Source organism: Neltuma alba, unplaced genomic scaffold (assembly GCF_004799145.2).
Source record: "Neltuma alba isolate B1F8T4 unplaced genomic scaffold, ASM479914v2 tig00011573_pilon, whole genome shotgun sequence".
Lineage (NCBI taxonomy): Eukaryota > Viridiplantae > Streptophyta > Magnoliopsida > Fabales > Fabaceae > Neltuma > Neltuma alba.
This window is the reverse complement of record NW_021636227.1, coordinates 451,450-476,957: the sequence shown is the minus strand read 5'-3', so window position 1 is coordinate 476,957 and position 25,508 is coordinate 451,450. Positions and strand designations below refer to the sequence as shown.

General features: G+C 33.0%; 1 protein-coding gene across 1 annotated transcript; it reads left to right on the top strand.

Annotated features, from left to right (window-relative positions):
• Positions 1 to 10,347: 10,347 nt before the first annotated feature.
• LOC114715037 (metal transporter Nramp2-like) lies at positions 10,348 to 13,523 on the top strand. Its single transcript, XM_028899843.1, has 4 exons — positions 10,348 to 11,000; positions 11,747 to 11,883; positions 11,998 to 12,650; positions 13,296 to 13,523. The coding sequence occupies exons 1-4, from the start codon at positions 10,348 to 10,350 to the stop codon at positions 13,521 to 13,523; spliced, it is 1,671 nt and encodes a 556-aa protein (XP_028755676.1).
• Positions 13,524 to 25,508: the final 11,985 nt, after the last annotated feature.

The window sequence follows — 25,508 nt, the reverse complement described above, 5'->3', positions numbered from 1 at the left end:
TTTTTGAAATTTGATTTCATTTTGATCAGTCTAAAGATTTTTTGTCCCTGTATTGTGTTTTTAGTCTCCGGACCTTGTTTTAGGAACCAAAATCACTAGTTTTAAATTTCAGGAATAAAAAATAAATAAATTCAAATTTCATGGACTCAAAATAATATTAACGCTATTTTTTATCATATAATCAAAATGCATTAGTATCTCGAGAAGCACAAATATTTTGTGATGAATTAAGGAATCATGAGTTTAAGCCATACTCTGACGAATTGAAGCATTTTTGTGGTTGCTCATGGTTGCATTGGCTACAGTGGTGGATGGATAGAACCTTTTAAAAAAATACTACCTCCGGTCCTTAATATAATACTATATTTGACTTTTATTTTGATCCTAAATATAAGATCCCAATCTACTTTGTCACTCATATTTATACATTTTTTTTCAAAGTAGCCCTTCTAATAATGATAGTTCTAGTTAATACTTGATTAGTAAGGATATTTTGGAAAAGACAACACTTATTTAGGACAAATAAATAACCCAACTTACTTCCTTAATCTCCTCAAATTAGTCAACTGACTCTTATAATTAGGACCGGAGGTAGTATAACTAAGTGAAATTATTTTGTTAGTTAACTAATAGAACTTAATTTTAATTTAAAATCTCTTAATCTTACAAAAATATTTCGAAATTTAGTCCTTGATTGAAAAATTCTCCAAACAGTGATATTTTAGTGAAATTATATAAGAATAAAAGAATACAGCAACAGCATAACCTTAGCACACTAAGTGGAGTCAGTTACATGAATTGCATGATATTATTGAACTCTATTAAATTTTTGAACTCTATTAACGGTTAAATTTTTGAAAAAATTGTTAATTAATCAAAAGATCTCTTTAGTCTTCTTTTACCCTTTTTTTAGGACTCAATACTGTATCCTCTTCACATGACGCATTTCAAAGCCTTTTTTAATGTGACCAAATAATTTCAAACGATTTTCTATCATTTTTTTAAGACTAAAAAAATAAGGATAATATTTTATCTGATCCTAATTATTAAGCATGACAGCTTGATCCAAATGTAATACAAAGCAAGGGATGGTCTTAGATCGGCCCTCAAGCGTAAAGGCAGAACGGAGCTTACAAGACCCACCCGCCGAGCTGGGATAAAAGTCTTAGTGAATTGAGCGTGCAGAGTGGAAAGATATAGAGTTTTATGTGTGTTTATATATTATTCAATCTTACTCCTCGTTCGTTTGATGCTACTTTCATTATTTTTCATGAAAATTGATATGCTTCTAATTATAATAAGGCACTTCATTGTAGCCATTAATTTTAGTAAAAGGGGTCAAATTCAAAAAGTTATATATATATATTTTATAATTAGGACTGAAGGCAGGTGGAAGGAGATATTCCCATAGAGCTGCAGGATGCCGGGGGAAAGTTGATCATCCAGATTCCCTTGGAATGCAATTAGGGGTGCTCAAGGCCGGCCCGTCCCGGTTGGCCCGTTTCGGTCCCGGTCTTATTGGGACGAGACGGATCCGTCCCGAAAAATTTCGGGACGGGACAAACCGGGACGGGACAAAAAAGGGACCGGACACGGGACGGGGTCGTCCCGTCCCGGTCCCTTTTTTTAAAAAAAAAATTTAATTTTTTTAATTTTTTATATAATATCATTTTTTTCATATTTTTTTAAGATTTGAGACTATTGTATGGAACTATGGATATATTTATTTAGAGTTTTTATATTTGTTAATGATTTGAGATTATTGATTATTAGAATTTTTAGCAAGTTTTTATTGTGTTAAAAGCTTTTGTTTAGAGTTTTTAGTAACTATTATATGTAATATTTTGAGCTTTTGTTTAAGAGTGCTCAAAAAAATAAAAAAGATGTTTTTATAAGATTTAAGCTCAAAAAAATATAATTAAAAAAATCAAATTTTTTTAAAAAAAATAAAAAAAAATAAAAAAATATTAAAAAATTAAAAAAAATTAAAAAAATATATTTCGGGACGTCCCGGTCCCGTCCCGTCCCGACCGGGACCGGGACAACCCCGGGACGGACCGGGACACGGGACAGAAAATTTGTCCCGTTACTGTTCACCGGGACGGAACCGGGACGGGCCTGTCCCGGTCCCGATCCGTCCCATGAACACCCCTAAATGCAATAATGCAAAGAAAGACTTGAGATAACATGTGGGAATATTGAGGACCCCACAAGCCTTTAATTAAATAATTTTTTCCCTTTTTTGGGACAGAGAAAATTAAAATTGTTTAATTTAATAAATTAGCAGCCAAGATATGATTAGGTAAAATAATAGAGAAAAATTGGGGATAAATTCTTCATTAAAATTTTAATTAGTAAATGGTCCCTAGACTGATTAATTACACAGGGAAAGATTAGTTGCATACAAAAGAGGGTAAATTGCATAAAAGGAAGATGGTTTGCACAAAACTATTTGAATATAAGGGATTAGTTTGCACATGGAGAAGATGACTTGCATATAAGAGAATTTTAATAACACAAAAGGAAATTAAGTTACACATCATAGAAAGGAAGATTATTACATATAAGGGAAGATAAATTGCATACAAACGAAGTTAAGTTGCACACAATAGAAGTTAAGTTACACAAAGTCATTTGGTCCTATTTGCCAAATAAATTTTCAAGGAGAGATTTATCCCAATTTTCCCAAAATAATAATATATCCTTGAGTAATGGTATCCGACCCTCTAAGCAAGTTCAAAGCATGGGGTTGGTGATGATCACATAAAAAAATGCTACTTGAAGGAGAATGGCACTAATTAGCAGCTTTTCTTTTCTTTTCTTTTTTGCTTTGGGCCATCAAAGCAGACAACAAATTCAATGCATCAATTAACAACTAGGCAAGTTGGGAGAAGCAAATTTGGATTAGGGCACGTTTGAAAAAGTGTATTAGTTTTAATTTGACTTTTAAAACTTAAAATTAGATGAAAGTTAAATTAGATAATATGATTTATATTTGAATTAACCTTTATAAATAAATCAGCTTGTAAAATAAAATTATTATTATTGAAAAAATAAGTTTAGTTGTAAAATAACTAAAAAAAAGTATGAATTTCATTAAATAATACTCTATCTAGTTCAAAATGTAAGCATCAAATAAGTAAATCATGCAGATAAAAAAAATTAAAGTACATTTAATGATTTAACCAACATTTTTTGTTTTGTGAAAAAGTTTAACTAACATCTTATACTATGGATTAGAAAGAGTACTCATCAGGTCTTAGTTATAAGTTACTTTCAAAATATTTCACCCAAATCATGAAAAACTTTAAACTTTAGTAATTTTAATCTAAAATTTAATAATTTTTTAACTTTATCCTTACTTAATATAAATTATACCTTGTGAGAACAAAATCAACAAAATAATAAATGAAGGATAAAATTGTATATTCATATATAAAAAATTTCTTTCTCTAACCTATAAATGTGACCAAAATTTTTTTTTTTCTCCTCACCCTGTAAATAGGACCAGAGGGGATCATTTAATTTCTTCTCTGTTCACGGTTTAACTTCTCTCTATATGGTAGTACATGTGGAACCCGGATTTTTTTTCCTTCTCTCTTCACTTTTCCAGCGTCACAAGCATCAATTTTTTGCTCTTGGCTTAATCTATTTTAAGCTAATCCAAATATAACCAAATATGCCAAACATGTTTTTAACCCTTAAAAGTTGCTTATACGCCATTTAAACGTGGATCCAAACATGCACTTTAAATTTCTTTAATAAGAGGAGGTAAAAATGGGAAGAAATTCGCATGCTACGAAATTACTTTAAATTTCAAGAAGAATCCCAAGATGATATCTTGACATGGTTTTATTATAATAAAATTTTGACAGAATAAAAAAAAGTTTGAAATTACTAAATTCCAAATAAAAAATTTGTACAAAAATGTATTATTAATGCTTTAGTAGTTATTGTCATCTGTTAAAAAAATCCATTTTCTTCACTTCTTTTTTTTTTTTTGGGTGAAATGACATGATTGCATTCAGTGAAATTGTTAATGCTTTAGTAGTTATTGTCATCTGATAAGTTAAAGTTGTTACTTATTAAATTGTTGTTGTCATTTTAATTTTTTCTCGTTTTTCATATTTTAAATTAAAGGCATTTAGCTTGGTAATTTTGTTACAAAATTTAATTCCAAACTAGTTCCTAGAATTTCCCAGCGATTATGCCATTAAGGATCTTGAATTGAGACTTGCAGATTTTGATATGTTTTTATGTCTTTCTCCCTGAATTTTATATTATATATTAATATATCAATTAATAAAAAGTCGACATTGTGGAATTCTTACCACTAAACTATCTGAAGTGTCACGATAGTTGACGTGAGCTTTAGCTCGTACTTTGATTTGAGTTTTTCTTGCTGACCTTACATCATGATGATGATACTGTAGCATGTGTTGTTGCAGGTGTTTTTATTTTTTTTTATTTTTTGCTTTGTTACTGTTTTTTTTTTTTTTTTGGGCATACAAAAGAAGGCTTAGAGCCTAAACATAAATAGAAAAACTAGTGGGGACTGAATCCCCAGCTCTCATTAAGCACTAATCTCTTCAGGTTCCTCGGGCAAGCCTCAAGGCTAGTAGTTTTAGACAGACCTTTCTTTGCTAAAGCATCAACAACTCTGTTTTGTAGCCGTGAAATATGTGTGATTTTCAGCTCCCAAGGATGCTTCAGGAAGTCTCTGATTTGTGTCATCAACAGATTGCTTCGGTCATTGGTGAATACAGTGTTGATTGTATCCACTAGATTCTTTGCGTCAGACTCCATTATGATCTTCCTAAAACCAAGGTTCCAAGCAAGCTGTAGACCTTTAAATACTGCCCATTCCTCTGCTTCAAAAACCGTGCAATGTCGCAAGAAATAAGTGAATCCCGTTATCCCGTGACCACGACTGTTCCGTAAAACACCCCCACACCCAGCTCGGTTATAAGAAGATACAGCACCATCAACATTTAGCTTAATCCAATCCATCGGTGGTGGTTCCCATACTGTTGGGATAGATCTATTCCCCAATAAAGTATAATCTTCCTCCTGGACTTGGACATATCTCCTCTAAGAATTCATGATACTATAGCTAGGATCAGCAGGTTTTTCAAAATCTATGTCAAAATTAAACTTAATTTCCATATTGTAATTCCCCATACTTGACTTCAGCTGCCATCCTCCAAAACTCCCAAGTCTCTTTTGAGATTGAGAGCAAACCAGTCCCGAAGCCTGGGGGTGAAAAACTGAGAAAGAAATCTCGGGTTAATTAGTTGAAGCCATAATTGTTTTGCATAATCACAGTCTCTTAATATCTGAAGAACATCCTCATACTCTTTATTGCGATAAGAGCAAAAAGGAGAGGCTGTAGACTAAGTGCTCATCCAAGCATTTGTAGGCAAGCGATTATTAAAGGCTATCCACATGAAAACTCTCACTCTTTCAACTCCTTTCCGATTCCAAATAAGTTTAAAAAACAGGACTAAAAGCATTTCCAGGAGGTTCCTCAAGCATAAAGTAGGCACTTTTAATAGTGAACTTGCCATCATTTGTTGCGTTCCAAGATAAAATGTCATTTCCAGCAGTAGCCACAGGGGGGAGGATCGCTATCAGCTTGAGTCACAGTAGAAGGAAGCACCGTTGCTAATCTAAAAAAATCCCAAGAGCCATAGGAAGTCCAATCAGCAACCTTACTATTTTCTTCCTCAATGGACAACGGACGTAGACTCATATTTTTGAGACCTATTAGGGAATAGCCAATGATCAGTGAAGAAATTAACCACCTGGCCATTTCTAATGTTCCACTTAGACCCTCTCTCCACCAGCTGCTTTTGTTAAATAATGAACTTCCACAGGCTGGAATCTCCATTCAAAAGCTCGCTTTCACTTCTCACCATATATTTTTTAAGTAAAACCTCAGCCCATAATGCTTCAGTACCTGAGATTAATTTCCATGCAAGCTTTGCACCACAAGCATTATTAAAAGAAGTCAACTTCTTGAACCCGAGGCCGCCCACCTGTTTAGGAAGAGCAAGTTAGTTCCACCCCATTGGATGGAAGCTATGCGCACTATCACTATGGCCACATATAAAGTTCCTTTGTAAACGTTCTACTTCTTGGCAAATGGAGCTGGGGATTTTTGCTACCTGCATGGGGTAAAGCGGTATTGCACTTAGAACTGATTTTGCTAAGGTTATGTGACCAACAGTTGACAGACATTTTTCCTTCCAAGAAGTTAATTTATTTCTGGCTCTATCAACAATATAATGGAAAGTTTCTGTAGGTTTCCTCTTTCTGGATAAAGGAAAACCCAAGTACCTCCCAATTTCTGTAGAAACCGTCGTTCTAATGATTGCACTAATCCTCTTCTTAACCGCCTCAGGCATTCTTGGGGAGAAAAAGATAGAGGATTTTGGTTTACTTATTTTTGCCCCCGAAGCAAGACAGAATTTCTCAAGGCAAGTAATCATGTGTTTTGCTTGCCTCTCTGTTGCCTCACCAAAGAGGAATAAATCATCTACAAACATAAGATGTGAAATCGCAGGTCCACTTTTGGTCATCATAATAGGCTTCCAAGAACCCTCTTTTGCAGCATCACTAATCACATGACAAAGTCTATCCATACATAAGACAAAAAGCAAAGGACAAATAGGGTCACCTTGCCTCAAACCCCTCTCCGGGTAGAAGAATTCAGTTTGAGAACCATTCTAAAGAACATTATAAGAGACTGAGGAAACGCAATCCATGATTAAGTCCGTGAAGCTCAAATCTAAGCCCAAATCAATAAAAACCTGTCTTAGGAAATCCCATCAAATTCTATCATAGGCTTTTTCCAAATCAGTTTTCATTGCTAGTAAACCTTTTTTGCCTTTTGCTTTTTTCATTATATGCATAATTTCCCGACCCATTATAATGTTATCTTGAATATGTCTTCCTTTAATAAAGCTAGATTGGAAAGGAGACACTACATCATCCATTAGCATCCTTAAACGACCGGTGATAACTTTTGTAACACATTTGTAGTGCACAAAACACAACGAGATAGGTCTGAAGTGACTTACAAATTCAGGATTGTTCTGTTTTGGAACAAGAGTAATGAGCATTCTGTTAGCTTCAGATAAAGCTCCCTTCCTTTCAAAAACATCCTTAACAAAGGAACAAAGAGTGCCACTTACAATATTCCAGTTGGACTGATAGAACACCAGGGGAAAGCCATCTATACCAGGAGCCTTACAGGGTCCCATTGAGAATAGTGCATTTTTTATTTCTTCATCAATAGGGAGTCTGGAGAGACAGTCCCGTTTATCTCTACTCAATCTGGGGAAGTGAGCAATAGTGTCAAGGGAGACGGCTTCACTGGCGTTGGCCTTGAAAAGATCATGGAAATACTTCAGTACCATATTCTTCAAAACTATCTCGTCCTCCACCCATTCCCCTGACTCATCTTTTAACGATGACACCTTATTATTACGATCTCCTTATGTAATCCAAATAGCTCTGGACTTTTGAAACCACTTAATTTCTTCAAATTTCAGGACTTCGTCAGGCTCCGCTTGCAACTTTTTCTCAAGAGAGCAGAGAAAATGTGAGCCAGGATAAACAGGGGAACGTTGGATTCCATTCAAGCGTGCTAGAATGGACCTTTTTTTCTTTTCAACAAAACCAAAGACATTTCTATTCCAATCAACCAGAGCATTACTGCAGTGTTTGAAAGAACTAGATAAGCCTGAAGAAGAAACAGATCAACAATTCTTTAAAAATTCTTTAAATTCCTCATGGGAGAGCCACATGGCTTCAAATCTAAAAGGTTTAATCATCCCAACATTCCCACCAGAAGGTTGAAAAAGAAGCATCAGTGGGTTTTGGTTCGAGAATTGAGCTCTAGGCAGTACGTTAACAAAGAAGTCAACCATTACTGATAGAAACGAGGGATTGGCTAAAGCTCTATCTAATCTTTCGAATAGTCTTCTACATCCTTGCAATCGAGGCCCCTTCCAAGTGAATCAAGGTCCTTGAAACCCCACATCAGAGAGACCACATTCTCGAACTTTATCGTTGAACCAGTTGATCCTTGACAGATTACATGCCGTACCTCCAGTTCTTTCCGATGGGGAGAGGATGTTGTTAAAATCTCCAATAACTACCCAAGGTTTCGAGATCGTTAAGGAGATGGGGTTAAGTTTTGCCCATAGAACCTGCCGTAAATTAGAGTGGGGGACCGCATAAGCCGCTGTAAGAACAAAGGAAGGTCGACCCACTATTTCACAGTCAAAATGGAGAAACTGTCTATTTTCTTCTAGCAAGGAAAGTCGAATATAGTCGCGTCGCCAAACTGCCATAATTCCACGTGATCTTCCCACACCAGGAAGAATTTTTAGCGAGTCAAACCCCCCTCTGTTTTGTTGCTGTTGCTTGGTTTGTTATTTTCAGGTTTTAGGTGGGCCTTCTCCTTTAGCTCCTTTGGGCTTCACTCAAATCGACCAACTACGATGGACCAGCCTTTTTATATAATCATTGTATTTATGTTGAATACCATCTCATGTGTATATATGTGGACACACGTATAAAAGCGTTTCATCAATAGAATGACAAATAAAATTCTATTGATACTTATATCTATCGGAAAATGATCTCAATACACTTGAATTTTTTTAAACAAATACATTATTAAGAACCTTAGTCCTCAAAAGTTACTTTTAACTCTTTAATTTACGCTAAACTTCAATTTAATTATTCAACTTTCGTGGATTTCTTTCTAATCCTTTAGCTTTAAAAATATCTTTTCAAATCTCTTTGTTTTCAACCAAATATTCCGAGACTTTATTGAAGCCAATAAAAATTCCGAGGCTCTATTATTAATCCCGGCTTTGATAAATTAGAATAGTTTTTAACGAAACAAAAAGTAGATTAAGAAGATAAAAAATACAAATGTAATTATTTAAAACTTAGACAATACAAATTCATTGTTGATGACTTCAAGTTAATAAAGCTGTGTTTACAATTTATAATTTTATATGGAAAGAATAATTTTAAAATTACAGTGAAATACTATTAATTAAATTTTGTCATAATTTTTTCAACAAAAAAAAAATCTTAGCACATACGGGGGAAAACCCAAGGCTTGGTTTGAACCGAGGCTATAAAAAATTAAATCAAAATGTATAGAAATTCCAATTAATTCAATCAAAGAAGTTGGTAATCTTGTATGTGTAGTCTTTGGACGTTGTCTGGCAAAAAAAAAACTTTGACGTTGAGAAGATTACCCCTCCATCGAACTCTCAACCTCCAGCCACATGCCATTGGCTCCCAAATGGCAAGAAGGGCTTTACGGTGCTGCAATTTGTGAAACTTCACACTAAAAACTACTCTATCCAGTCTTTACTATAAGTTTTAATAACTAATTTACAAATAATAAATAATTAGTTAAAATTAGTTAAAAATAATAAATAGGTTAGAAACATAGTTTTGTTTTCAAATATGCACTTATAATAAATGGAAAAAAAAAAGGATGATAGAGAATATATGATAAAATGTAGTAAGAGAGTATGATAAATGAGAGAGAATAAATAATTAAGGGTAAAATTAAAAAAAATACATTAAATGTTTGGACAAACCCCAAGTTGAAACTTATAAAATAAATTACACCTCTCTTCAAATTTAAAACTTGTAAATAGGACAGGCGGGGGTATCGTAAATGGATTAGTTATCCTTAAATTTTAAGAAAAATTACCACAAGATTTCAAGAAATGAATGTAATTATTATTAAAAAGTACTCGCTCAACAAGTGAACAACATATCATGAAAATTAAAGCTCCGATGTATGAAACGAGAACAAGTCAGCAATTCACTTATTATGAGACATTTTTGGGGATTGCATATTCCATCATTTAGACTGAACTCAGTGACTTTTCTTAAATTGTTTCATTAAGCACATGTATCTTTTTACCCTGAATTTTGATCACATGTTTATTGGGGTCACCATAAAGCCAGATGTTGATGCCTTATATAGTTATATTAATTGTTCCAATTCATTAGCTTAAATTACTGTAAAGCCAAAAGTGATCCCACACCAACCAAGGAAATCCCACCAAATTCGTTTATATAGCTTCATCTAAAATCTACTAATTTTGGTGTATAAACATAATGCCCTAGCCAGCTCAAAAATAGCATGAGGTCTAAATTCTCGTACACCCCCTGGATTCTCTCTTTCCCTTACATATCCATATTATCCATCTTCTTCTCTGAGTCAAAAAATCTTAAAATATCAAACTCAGAATCAAAACCTGCAATATTATTACTATTTTCCATGGTGTATCGTAACGTACAATGAGCTCTAATAACTTGCAGAAACTCAAATATGATAATAAACGCAAAGATGAAGAAGAAGCAGAAGATAACGTACTGTTTCATCAAAGCGAGACAATTCCGTTGTCATCGCCGCCGCCATATGGGTTCTCGGAGCCGCCGTGGCCCTCCCATTTTGTGGAGGAGGACAACAACGAGGAAGAAGTTGTGTATGCAGATAAGGTGAAAGTGCAGATATTTGACTTGGAGACTTCCTCTAACTCCACCTCCACCGTGGCTGTGCCGCCATTCTCGTGGCGCAAGCTGTGGCTGTTCACGGGGCCGGGGCTGCTGATGAGCGTGGCGTTTTTGGACCCTGGGAATTTGGAGGGTGATTTGCAGGCAGGAGCCATTGGAGGGTACTCATTGTTGTGGCTTTTGATGTGGACCACCGTCATGGGGCTGCTGATACAGCTGTTGTCGGCGAGGCTCGGGGTGGCGAGCGGGAGGCACTTGGCGGAGCTCTGCCGGGAAGAGTACACAAGGTGGGCGAGGTTGGTACTGTATGTGATGGCGGAAATGGCATTGATAGCTGCAGATATTCAAGAGGTTATTGGTAGTGCCATAGCCATCAAGATTTTAAGTCATGGCGTTTTCCCTATTTGGGCAGGAGTCGTAATTACAGCCCTGGATAGGTATGTACATATATGACTTCTTTTTTTGGTTTCTAAGTGATAATTAAGTTCCTTAAATGTTTGTCATTTTTGTGTCTATATATCTACATAATGCTTGTAAAAAGAGCCATTGAAAATGTGAATTCCATTATTACGAAATATCATTGAAAAAATATTATAAACTCCTTAAGTATATAATTTCAATTCCCATAACCATTAAGAAAAAAAATATTGCATTCAACCCTAAATGTAAGAGTTAGTTAGAAAATTTTCACTGGTTGTAAATGTACTATTCCAATATACTTTTTTTCATAAATTTATCATTCTTTTCCCAAACAATCCTATTGGTGGCGCATAGTAAAATGAGTTTTCATCAACAAAGGTAATTTCCAACACAAAAGATTAAAATAGTATTTTAAGAAAATCAACATACATTTATTATAAATAACCAATCTAACTAATTTTCTTAATATTTGTTCTATAAAGTAGTTATCTAACTGTTACCTTTATGATTAGATGGAATATTAATTTATTTGGTAATAACTTAGTTCATAACAAAACTAAAAAGTTTTAATCTCACTTTTAATGTGGGATCTTCTTGATATATAATCCTACAAGCGTTTATGTAAGTAATTAAATATTTTCGTAAGCTTTTGAACCTGATCTATGCTATTCGAGTGATTTTTCGTACATAACTTACTTAGACTCCCTTTTCTTGAGAAAATTAACCTTACTTATATCATTCAAAATTGTCTCTTGTTGAACAGCTTTGTGTTCCTGTTTCTTGAGAACTATGGAGTAAGAAAGCTGGAAGGTGTTTTCGCAATTTTCGTAGGGACCATGGCCCTTTCGTTTGCTTGGATGTTCTTTGATACAAAGCCTAGTCCTAAACAACTTCTTATAGGTACATACATGCCCAAATCTATGTAAACACATGAATCCTTCAATATCCATACATATACACACACGCGTACACACTTGATGTATAAATGTAACATTATGGTACTTGTTCTTGAAGGTATTTTAGTCCCAAAAGTGAGCTCAAAAACGCTTCGTCAAGCTGTGGAACTTATAGGCTGTGTTATAACTCCACACAACGTATTTCTCCACTCAGCCCTAGTTCAATCCAGAAACATAGACATAAAAAACAAAGGCCAAGTCCAAGAGGCTCTAAACTACTACACAATCGAATCCACACTTGCACTTATCATCGCCTTCTTCATCAACCTCTCGGTCATGACGGTCTTTGCTAGGGTTTTCTACGACACAGAACAAGACGACGCCATCGGACTCGTAAACGCCGGCCAGTATCTGCAAGAGAAATATGGCGGAGGGTTCTTCCCCATACTGTATATTTGGGGAATAGGGTTGTTGGCTGCAGGACAAAGCAGTACTATTACCGGTACGTATGCTGGACAGTTTATTACAGAAGGGTTTCTGAAACTGCGTTTAAAGAAATGGTTAAGGGCTCTGATCACTAGAAGTCTGGCCATTGTTCCTACCATGATTGTTGCTGTTGTGTTTAATACTTCTGAAGGGTCTTTGGATACTTTGAATGAGTGGCTCAATGTGGTTCAGTCCATTCAGATTCCTTTTGCTCTCATCCCTCTTCTTACTTTGGTGTCTAAAGAGGAGGTCATGGGCACATTCAGAATTGGACCCGTCGTGGAGGTGAGACGCGCGCGCACACACACGCACGCATCTGCATTTATATAGACACATACACTTTGATTTAAACTACTTGGTCGTTATAGTTTTATCATTTTCGTTGAGTAATCTCAGCTGTGGCAATAGTGTGTGTGTGTGTGTGTGTGTGTGTTCTCTTTGTAGTATCCTGCTGCTGGAATAGAGAAATAGCATATCGTGGAGGTGAAACTAATCCATATTCATCCAACTATTTGGTCAATTTGTTCACTTATCTTACAATTATCACTTTCTTAATCTTTCTTGGAATTAAAAAAAGATGACAAACTTGTTTGTTTTCAATTCCATCTACTTTCCTAAGAACCTTAATTGATTCTTTGCTAGCTGCAGAGTAATATCATGCTGCAAAAGGAAAGAGATGTACACATAAAGATGGGTGATTCCCACCTGACATCTGTGGGATCCACCAATTCCATGTGTCTATTTCTCTTCTTGCATTATCACATATACATGATGATGTTGTAGTGGTAGAGAGAAAAAGAGAGATAGAACCACTGGTTAATATTTACCATTGTATATATGTTGTGACATACATGAAGAGAGTATATATATAATTAATCCTTAATATCTTTTATTTCCATGAATTTAATTAGTGGGTTATTAATGATGCAGAAAGTGGCATGGACAGTGGCAGTGCTGGTAATTCTGGTATATGGATACATGTTGCTGGACTTCTTCCTATCAGAAGTGAAGGGAATTGTGTATGGTTTTGTGGTGTTCCTTTGTGCGGCTGCTTGGTTATCCTTTATAGCTTATTTGGTCCAACACAGTGGTGCCTTTTCTTCTTTCCTCCACACTTCTCCTCATTCCCGTGGCTTCTCCTCTCTTTCTGCCCATTAATATAACCTAGCTAGCTAGCTACTTACCAAATCTTGTATACCAACTATGTATATAATCATGTAATTAATTTATATGGCATGGAAATTTTGCAGCAAGGTCATTATATTCAATCAGTTAGCATTTTTTTTTTAGCTAGAATTATCTGATCGTTAAATTAATGTCTGATCTTAACCCGGAAAAGGAATTGTAGTTAGATTGTAGTTGCAAGGCATTTGGATAAGTTATTGTCTCCGTGAAGAATGAGTAGGGTTTCACTTTTGGAAAATCATGGTTTTCCACCCTAAAACCATGGTTTTTAATCAAAAATTGATTTTGTAAAATATTCATGTGTTTGGATGGTGGTATCCCCGAACCAAGGTTTTGAAGTAAAAAGTGTTTTTTAGAAGCCAAAGTCCCTCTGTTATGTAGTTTAGCAATTTAGGATGAGAGTAGACTTTTCATCCTATATAAGGCTTCTATTTGAACTCTTAATTTTATAAAATATTTTTTTCAGTTATCTAACTTAGCTTTAACACAGTTAATCTCAAATATTGATTTTTTGTGTTACTTATTATTGTTAATTTTATAAATTTAATATAATATGTTAGTACTTGAGAATTATTTTTAACATCCAAAATTTATATGTCAACATTTTATATTAATGAGACTAACGATATTAGAGTTACCAGGCTCAAAAGACATCATAAAATTTAAGGGACAAAAAGATAAAAGTGTAAAATCTTACACGAAGTTAAAGAATCAAAAGTGCACTTTAACCAAAAGTTTATTTATACTTAAAGTTTTGTGTTATTTTACAAATTTTTAGTTGCTCTTTCTTGTTATTTTTATCAAGAAACGTTTCCACTCCAAATTAAAATCTAAGGAGCGAGTCACATTATATGTATAGAGTGAGTCATGCCATTAATTTTGTTGAAGATATATATAGATACGCGTGAAGATGATGCTCACTGATACGGCCTTTTTACTTATGAACAGTAAAGTAAATACCCAAACGCTGTATGGTGAGAATTATTTCCCAAGATACAACACCCCAAGCTGGTCCATAAGAAGAATAACTTCAAATTTATACACAACTCCTTGACTCCAAGAATGAGTTTCATGATTGTCACATCAAAAAAATGAAGTTGTTCACCATGTGGACAATTTCAGTTTATGCTGTTATTTATTATAAGTTACTTATGCCCTAAACTTGTAAAACAAGAAATCCATTAATTTGATAATTTTTTTCTTACATTTGCCCTTATTTATAATGTGCTTTATGTTTTCTCTTACTTGATAATTAATTTTTTATTAAGTCAACAGGGATAAAATTGAAAAAAGATCATTAATCATGCACAAGTAACTTATATTTAGGAACAAACATTTGGGATACAAGTGACCTATAATATCCAACACAATGGCACAATTTATTCATTATTACTTCCAAAATCTTATGATTTTTTAGCCCAGGAAAATTGCTCAACTATTTACAGGCAAATATGGCAATTGAGGAATTAAATAGTTCATGATACTGATTTTGTGTTACCATGAAGTGGTAGTGATAAGCCAGTTCGAAAACTACAAAGTCAAGAAGAGACTTGAACAAGCATAGTCCAAATAAGAAGAATTGCATGGCAGAAACCCCAACAAGGATGGTGCAAGCTGAATACGGATGGGATGCAAAAAAGGAACGTAAGGGTAGGATGTGGGGGAGTTCTCAGAGGCGATACTAGAGAGTGGCTTGGAGGTTTTCCAAATTATACTAGGATTCCAAAATCCAATCAATGCTGAAGCATGAAGCCTGCTAGAAAGATTGCGGATACGGAGAATTACAATGAAGTCCCAAGTAAGAAAAACAATTGAAAAATAAGCATCAGAGATTGTCATTTCGACTGTAGGACTTGTCATTATAGGCTGTTGAGGTTGTTATTTGGATTTTTTGGTAATTATTTCTCTTTTATGGGACTTGATTGTAATTTTCCTTTGTGGATATGTTGGAATATGGGCTTTATTAGGAAAGTGATTGTAGAATGTGATGCTAAACAAGTCACGGAGTCGTTAATAGTGAAAGATATATTGACGGCAATTTCGATATCACGAGTAGAATCAGAGAGATCCTAAAGAATGAATGGGAAGTAGAAATCAAGCATATGTATAGAGAAGAGCATAGATGTGCAGATAGACTTGCTGACATAAGTTAAAAGCAACAGGTGGCGAAAAAAATTTTTGGAACCAACCACCAATTCAGTTTTTTTTTTCCTTTGGGGCTAGGTGCGAATATTTTTTTTATTGAATGCGATTCTATTTGAAATACTGTTAGGTATTAAATGTGACCACATCTGCCAATAGAAATTCAAATCTTAGTTTATTACTTTGTGGGGGACTAACTCTTTTTACTAAATCTAACCTCCGTTGGTACCAACTGAGATTTTAGATATACTACCTCCGGTCCTAATTATAAGACCCAGTTGACTAATTTGAGGAGATTAAGGAAAGAAGTTAAGTTAGTTATTTGTAATAAATAGGTGTTGTCTTTCTTAAAATATCCTTACTAATCAACTATATTGGTTAGAACTATAGTTATTAGAAGGACTACCTTGGAAAAAAATGCATAAATATGAGAGACAAAGTGGATTGAGGTTTTATATTTAGAACCAAAATAAAAGTCAAACAGGGTCTTATATTAAGGACCAGAGATAGTATTACATGAGGTTGCTTTGGGCACAAGAGTTTATAGAAGAGTTTTAGGTTAGTTGGACTTGTCACTTTCTATTAAAAAAAAAAAAGCTTTTACGAAAGAGGTGGAAATGTTTTTTCTCATATAAAATTCCAATCTCAATGGTCTTCTATATTCATTATTTTTTTTCACAAAGTATAGAGTTTATAATAAAATTGTGCTACTAAATAAATAAGAAATGGGTAAAATTAGGGAAAATTAATTTGGAGGTCCTTATAGTTTCCCTTAATTTTGAATCAGGTCCTTGAGGTTTTTTGTCTTTTTATTAGGTTCTTTAACTTTTTATCATTAAATTTATGAGTCCTTGCCGTTAAAGAAGCAAACACCGTTACATCTTTCTTCTCTGCCGTGCCTGAACTCACGGTTCCTGCTCAAAACCAAAGGAGCATCAAAAACCAAGCAATCAATCCATTCATTCATAGCTCCATCTAACTCACATCTCTGGCATCCATATCCTTCCCGCCACTTCCAAGTTGGGCCTCTTCAGCTTCTCTCCTCCACTTTCCTTCGTAGAATCAGAAAGCATGGAGAGTTTGATAAGACCACATCAAACTAATCATGACTTTCACTACTAGACTCATCATCATCTTCAACAATATCATTAGTTTGATTCAAACTCTAGTTTCTCAAATGGATTTGGGACATGAGGGCTCTTGGATTGGCTCTCTTCATGCTCATTTTGTTCTCACCGTCGAGCTCCTTGGAGGCCATGAAAGTCCATCTCTCTCGTCTTTCTCTACTGATTCATTGTGTTGTCTCTTTTTCACGTGGGTTTGATGAACAAACTTGTTTCATCGTTAGAGTAGTGAGCCTTCTTGCTTTTCAAGAGATCTGATGTCATAGAAGAACTGGGAAGCAACGATGAGATCGCAGGACGTTGAAGGTGTAACGGTAATTTTTAACAGTGTTTGCTCTATTTAACAGCAAGGACCAATAGACCTAAAAGTAAAAAGTTAAAGGACCTAATAAAAAGGAAAAAAAAGCTCAAGAACCTGATTTAAAATTGAGGAAAACTATAAGGACCTCCAAATTAGTTTTCCCGTAAAATTATTGTACAATGTTAAAGCAGTTTATATTCTTATGCATCATGCACAATAATTAATATATTAATCGTGTTGGCGTTAATAATACGGATGCGTCATAACAGGAGTATTTTTTTTTTTGGCCAACGGAAGGAGTAATTTTATTACATACTTTATAATTTTTGAAAAATAATAAATATATATATGGCGAAATCGAGAAAATAATAAAGTTAGGGAAAGAGTGTGTAAAAATTTATCATCAATTTATGACGCATCAGGAAATGCCTCTTTTTCCTTCGTAGGCGCATTAAAATGTTTCTTTTAAAGATATACTTATTAGACACTTCTGACATATTTCACAAATATTAAGAAAAACTTTAAAATGTATTAATTAAAATGTAATAAATTTCTAATTTTATCTCTATTTAACATATTCATTTTAAAAAAAAGATAACTACAAATTTAATGAACTAAAAAAACCCTTCTCTCTATATTATAATAAATAAAAGACGAAAGGGTGTTTGGATGAGGCAAAACTATGGTTCGAAGAATAGCTTCTGGAGAATAGATTCTGGAGAGAATAAATTTTGAAAGAATGGATTTTCTGAAAAAGTGATTTTGATAAAGTGAGAGTGTTTGGATAATTATTGTTAAAAGTGCTTTTTGGTATGTAGAAATTACTAAAAAGGACATAAGTTTAAATGATAATTACATGTAAGATATATTTCATAATATATGTTTATTTGAAGTAATAAATTTATTAATAATATATATTTTGGCAACATAATAAATAAGACATAAATAATATAATTAATAAAAAAATTAATGTGTATATATATTAATAAAATAATTAAATATGTTTTTAGGAAAATGATTTAATTTACTTTGCCAAAAAAAATTATTATTTCTTAAAAATTTTAAAGATGAAATCCCATATTTTTTTTCACAAAATTAAATAACCACACAAAAAAATTTCATATTAATTGTCTTAATAATAGAGGTTGCAACGAAATATATTTGTTTAAATAGTTTTTTTAACAACACATTACATTATCTGAAAAAAAAAAAAAAGAAAATAAAAAGGGCATGACTATTCTTGTATATAGTGAATAATTTGATCTCTTATGGAGTCACGAAACCAAGCCATGTGAGATGAAGATTCTATTGATGAAGGTATTAAGACCTTGTCTACATATTAACTCTCTAATTAGGTTTTACATTAATAACTGGAATAATAATCTTACATCTAAGACCAATATTAACTCTCGAATTAGGTCCTATATTAAAGACCGAAATAATAAATTTATTAATTTTTTTTGCCAACATAATAAACAATGTATAAAAACATATATTAATTATTATATCCAATTCTAAATGTAAAAGTTAATTGACTAATTTGAATAGATTAAAAAAATAAGTTAAGTTAGTTATTTGTAATAAACAGGTGTTGCCTTTCCTACAATATCCCTATTAATCAAGTTTATTGGTTATAACTTAAAAAACGATAGACAAATATCAAAAATAAAATAGATTGAAGTTTTATATTTAGGACCAAATAAAAATCAAATGAGGTCTTATATTAAAAACAGGATGTGGTAATTGTTAATATGTATATGTAATTATAAAATATAAGATTATGTTTTTAGAAAACTAAATAATTGTTTTCAACCAAAAAAAAAATATCGTAGGGGGTGGGGGGAGAACCAATCAAAAAGCAAAATTTTTTTGCTTATTACAAAACCTTGGTTTTGAAAAGCAAACCATGGTTTTATGATAAAACCATGGTTTTGAAAAATTGATAGGTGTTTGGGTAATTTTTTCCCAAACCATGGTTTGGACAATCACCCAAACACCCCCGAAATAGTATATTCACATTACAAATTTAATAAAGTGACTTATAAATAGAACTAAAAAAACCCTTCTTTCTCTATCTTATAAATAGAACCAGAAGAGTACTTACTACATTCATTAGCATGAAAATATTGTAATAAAACCAAAATTATTAGCAAGAAATAAATTCATTTAATTAATTCTGTCCAAAATGAAAAACGTTGATCTAACTAACAAGTGTTTATAAATTACTAAAGTAAGAAAATCTATGTCTAGATTTTGCGCGTTTTTTCCTTTTATTATACATATTTATATTTCCTTTTGTCCTTATTTTATAGAGATTAATAGTTCTTATTAATATTTGGTTAAAGTATAATTTTAGTCCTTTAACTTTACACAAGGTTTCATTTTAGTCTTTTAACTTTAAAAAATAAATTTTTAGTTCTCTAACCTTAAAACTGTTAACAAAAAATGATGATGTTAAACTCTTGAATACTGATAAAACATTACTAAATGCTAACATATTAAGTTTAGTATTCAAAACAACCATGCTTGCAAAAATATCACTTAAGACTAATAATTTTGGAGCTAAAGGATCAAAAGTATATTTTTTAAAGTTAAGGGATCAAACTGAAACTTTATATAAAGTTAAAGGATCAAATATATATTTTAGTCTTAATACTTTAGTTTATTTTTGGATAAAATTAATAACTTTAACTAACTTTTTTTGCCAGCTACTTGACTCATTTAAGTGAAATGATTAGAGATTTTTTATAATAAGAATTGATCCAATTCTCAGTTTGTTTAAAGAATATTGATTCCGTGATTCCATTGTAAAAGAATATGCTTAGGAGATCGACGAACAGAGATCTGTACAATTATTAATGGGAAAATGACACTGAGGTCCCACACAAGCAAGTATACAACAAAAAAGTCCCTTCAAATCTGATAATTCTTTTGAAGTCCCAAAGGGACCTTAATGCAATTCAGTAAAGCGTGGAAAGACGTTTTTACCCTGGAAAGAAGTAGAAAGTAAGAGGGAAACAAACACAAACTTCATCGGCGCTTCTTGCCCATTTAGAGCTGAAAATCTCACCCACTCTACTTGCATCAACCATTAGCAAAAATCTACTAAAACTTGTGGCCTTTTTGTTCCCCATTTCCTTCCAATTTCTGCTTCGAAAGCTATCAATGAAAGTGGTGCTCGTCGGTGTCATCGTGACCTGTTGTTGAAGGGATTGGTGGTCAGCGTCCAATTTCTGGTGTGATGCTAACTTTTTCTTTTTGTTAACTTGATACCTTGTTGCCTTTTGTGTTCCATTTATGCGATTTGTCCATTTGGGTAGCTATCATCTATTATAATGGGTAGCCGAAGGATGAGAAAGACAAGTTTGTGTGTGTCGGTTTCAGCTTGTGACCAAGGAAGAAAGATGAGAATGCAGATTACCTGAGGAGGTAGTTTCTATTTTGGATTTTGATTGCAATACTGTTGGTAGCGATCCTGTAGTTACCTGATGAGGTTTCCTTTTATTATAAAAAAAAAAAAAAAGTAGACACTCGTCCTTCCTTCATCATTCCTATTATCACCAAAGTGCTTTCGTATTATTACGATTAATTATGATTGCAATTCTTAAACCAATTAATTAACTAGGTGGTTTCTTTTTTCATGCATATATAAATAGTTGTTAATCTTTCATGTCCCCTTTTTCTTGCTAGTTGTCTTCTTCCTCCTTTGTCATAAACTATTTAGATTACCATTAAGTAAAGAGGCAGGAAGTTCAATGGGATGACCCATAAAGCAAATATAGGCAAAGAGACCGTCAATAATTTCTCTTAGTTTTTATTGCTAAAGTATTGTGTTTGATATTATATAATTGATTGTCACAGTGATGAAGTGGAAGGAAAAGATTTAATTAAGGTGGTTATGTGAAAATTGCTTGACAAAACTCATGAAAACCATTACTTAAGACTACTGAATCATCTAGATATGCATGCTACTCATGAAGACGATATAATTATTACGTGGATTTGGATAATTGATACCAAAATGTTTTTTTCATATTTATTTTGATAATAGATAGGATAAAATCACTCCCTTTTTTTTATAGTTGCGTGATTCTTGATGCAAGTGTATATTATTAATTGCGAGTACGTCAGGAAAGCATCTATTTTGCTTTGTTCATATAGGGGAAAGTTTATAAATGATAGAAAAGATGATATGAGATATATGGGAGATAGTGTAAGACAACAAGTATAAAGAAGGGCACAAGTTATGAAGAATTGAAGGAAATTATATAATCAATTATTAGAAAAGAAAGTAACTCATTTCTTTTGAAATTTTTACTTATGTTTGATAAAAAAGAAATATTTGTGGAGTTGGTAGATGATGATAGGGTAGAACATTTGATAAAGTTCAATGAAAGAAGTGGTCATGTGTATGTAGAAGAGAATGGAAATAAGGACCATATAGAAACAACAAGAGATAATATAATAGAGGAGCAAGATATGTAAGTTTAATTTAACAAATATGTTATTATCATTTCTCGGTATGTCAGTTGTTACTGTCTTTCTACCAACTTGTCAATCCATGCACCCTGACTTGTTATTTCTTGCAGGATTGATCAATTATTTGGAGATGTCAATGGATTGTTTGTGTCTCCACCTATCTTGTTTGATGAGATTGGAGAGCCACCATCAAGATGTGCAAGATGCTTGATCAGATTGGAGAGCCACCACCTACCTTGTTTGATGGATTGTCTATGTCGCCACCTAAATTTCATTTTGTAAATAGATACACATCAATAGTTAGTTTGTTAATTGCATGTAACCCCTATGTTTTTTTGGAATGGGTTGTGAAATAAGTGTAGTTTTATGTATATAAAGGTATAAATAAAAGTTAGCTATAAACTGACATGTTAAATTCTACTATCATTTCAGTTGTAATTATCTACACCCTACATTGTCATTAGACCTATAATGAGTTGTCAATCATTGCAGTATGACTTGTCAATTAATTTACTAATGTAAGTTATCAACAATATGAATTCAAGTTACATAACCTGTTTTGATATCATATGATATTTTCAATCACTATGACATATTATATTTTGGTTATATTGTTATATATAATCATTATTAATGAACTGTCAATAACTATACTAATAGTGAAAATATCACTTGTGATTTAAAGTTATATAATATCATTTACTATTGATATATCATCTAGACTAATGTGAGATTTGTTAACTACTTTTAAACAAAGATCAACAAAATGCAAATACACTTGTCATCAACCGCACCGTCTCTTGTCAATGGTGATACTGTGACTTGTCAATGGTGGCATCGTCCCTTGTTAATGGTGGCACTGTGACTTGTCAATGGTGGCACCGTCTCTTGTCAATGGTGGCAATGTGACTTGTCAATGTTGGCAATGCGACTTGTCAATGTTGGCACCGTCCCTTGTCAATGGTGGCACCGTCTCTTGTCAATGGTGGCAATGCGACTTGTCAATGTTGGCACCGTCCCTTGTCAATAGTGGCACTGTGACTCGTCAATAGTAGTACTATGACCTGTTAATGATGGCATTCTCCTTTGTCAATTTAACATAAATGTGATCAACAACTTCTTTTTAATAATTATATTTTAATCTAACTATATTTTAATTTGATTATATTACTTAATTGAACATTATAAATAAACAACACCTAAATTTGGTAACATAATCCCTACAATATTAATATTACATAAATTTGTTAATATCAATAAAGATATAAAACAATAAAAATAAACATGTAATAAAACCCTAAGAAATTTGGTATTATAACATGTGATGACAAAGGTAATAATATTATAAGTATAATTTGATCAGTTTGTTACAAAATGACCTGTTGACCATTAAGCTATTACTACTCATTGCTAACACCCTTAGTTACCAATTATCTTACAACACATATCATGGCCTAATAGAACAAAAAGTTAATTGACTACTCTATCTCCTCTTCTTGCTCTTGTTGTAATCCGATAGCATCAACATCACTTCATCCCCATATTCATTATTTGGATGGGTAACCAACCACCACAAATAGCCAATATTCCTTAGCCCTTCTACAATATTCCTCTCTTTGCTTCTCAAGTAATTATATCAAGCTTTTCTCACATATGGATTCCCTGAGTCAAGTGATTTGTACTTTTCTGAGTTTTTCTTATAGAAATTCTTTGTGAACAAGGAAAAGCTAGAAAAATTAGAGCTCCTTTGTCCACTTTATTACTTTCATCCTTCCCCATCTTCTTAACCTGTAAAAAAAAAAAAGGAAAAACTATGACTATTTCTGCATGATATAGAAGGCAAGTCAAAACGTGGAGTCTTGTCTAAGGTTTTCTCTAATTCCTATCATAAAAGAATAGAACTTGGCAAACCAAAAAACTATCAGAAATATATATAAAATTTCAGTGACACTAAACTGGATCTAATATTTACTCTATCATCAATATTGGCTCTCATAGAACAACCATAGAGATATCTATGCACATTCAATTACTCAGTCAAGCCCCAGGAAGTGAGCATAATCATCATACTTCAAGAGGAACTAAACCACCAGGAAGAAATAAAATATAAATAAATGAGAAAACAGAATGACTTACTATCCTCATTTTAAAACATTGATGCAATCTCATTCAATGTAATTGATATTGAATACACAAAACAAATAAGTTACACCAACTGAAATAACCTGATGCTTATAATAGTTAGACAAGTTCAATGAAATTAGTACCCATAACAACAAATGATATATTGATATATAAATATCACATGTCCACTACTCCTGCAGGTATGTTTATTTATTCTCTATTAAGTCATATCTCTTTTCTTTCCCTTCTTTCCCCTCTCATTCATTCCTCGGTATCTTGTCCTTTATTTTCTTTTTTCTCTCTTTTCTTTTGATTCCTATGCAAAGAACGTTACTTTTCTTCCGCTTGCCAATACATCTGCCCAGTTCATATGTGTATGTGCAGATAAGAGATATAGAGCTTGCAGATCGCATTTACAACAATATTAGATTTAATTAGTTCAATTACTGATCTAGTAACTATACTATTTTGAACTCCAGCAAAAGCAATAAATAATATATATTAAACCTAAAACTTGGAGCTATTGTAATAAGCCATGAGGTAAAAGTGAGTATTGAACACCTTAAATTAAGCAAAAGACGTATATATTATAAAGAAACATACTATTAAAAGCAGGGAGTGATTTTATCCTATCTATTATCAAAATAAATATGAAAAAAAAACATTTTGGTATCAATTATCCATATCCACTTAATACTTATATTGTCTTCATGAGTAGCATGCATATCTAGATGATTCAGTAGTCTTAAGTCATGGTTTTCACGAGTTTTGTCAAGCAATTTTCACATAACTACCTTAATCAAATTTTTTCCTTCCACTGCATAGCTCTGACAATCGATTATACAATATCAAACACAATACTTTATCAATAAAAACCAAAAGAAATTATTGACGGTCTCTTTGCCTATATTTGCTTTATGGGTCATCCCATTGAACTTTCTGCCTCTTTACTTAATAGTAATCTAAATAGTTTATGACAAAGGAGGAAGAAGACAACTAGCAAGGAAAAGGGGACATGAAAGATTAACAACTATTTATATATGCATGAAAAAGAAATCACCTAATTAATTAATTGGTTTAAGAATTGCAATTATAATTAATCATAATTAAATGAAAGCATAGGAAAGATGAAGGAAGGACGAGTGTCTACTTTTTTTTTTTTTTATAAAAAGGAAACCTCATCAGGTAACGACAGGATCGCTACCAACAGTATTGCAATCTAAATCCAAAATAGAGACTACCTCCTCAGGTAATATGCATTCTCATCTTTCTTTCTTGGTCACAAGCTAAAACCGACACACACAAACTTGTCTTTCTCATCCTTCAGCTACCCATTATAATAGATGATAGCCACCCAAATGGACAAATCGCATAAATGGAACACAAAAGGCAACAAGGTATCAAGTTAACAAAAAGAAAAAGTTAGCATCACACCAAAAATTGGACGCCGACCACCAACCCCTTCAACAACAGGTCACGATGACATCGACGAGCACCACTTTCACTGATAGCTTTCGAAGCAGAAATTGGAAGGAAATGGGAACAAAAAGGCCACAAGTTTTAGTCGATTTTTGCTAATGGTTGATGTAAGTAGAGTGGGTGAGATTTTTAGCTTTGAATGGGGAAGAAGCGCCGATGAAGTTTGTGTTTGTTTCCCTCTTACTTTTTGCTTCTTTCCAGGGTAGAAACGTCTTTCCACGCTTTACTGAATTGCATTAAGGTCCCTTTGGGACTTCAAAAGAATTATTAGATTTGAAGGGACTTTTTTGCTGTATACTTGCTTGTGTG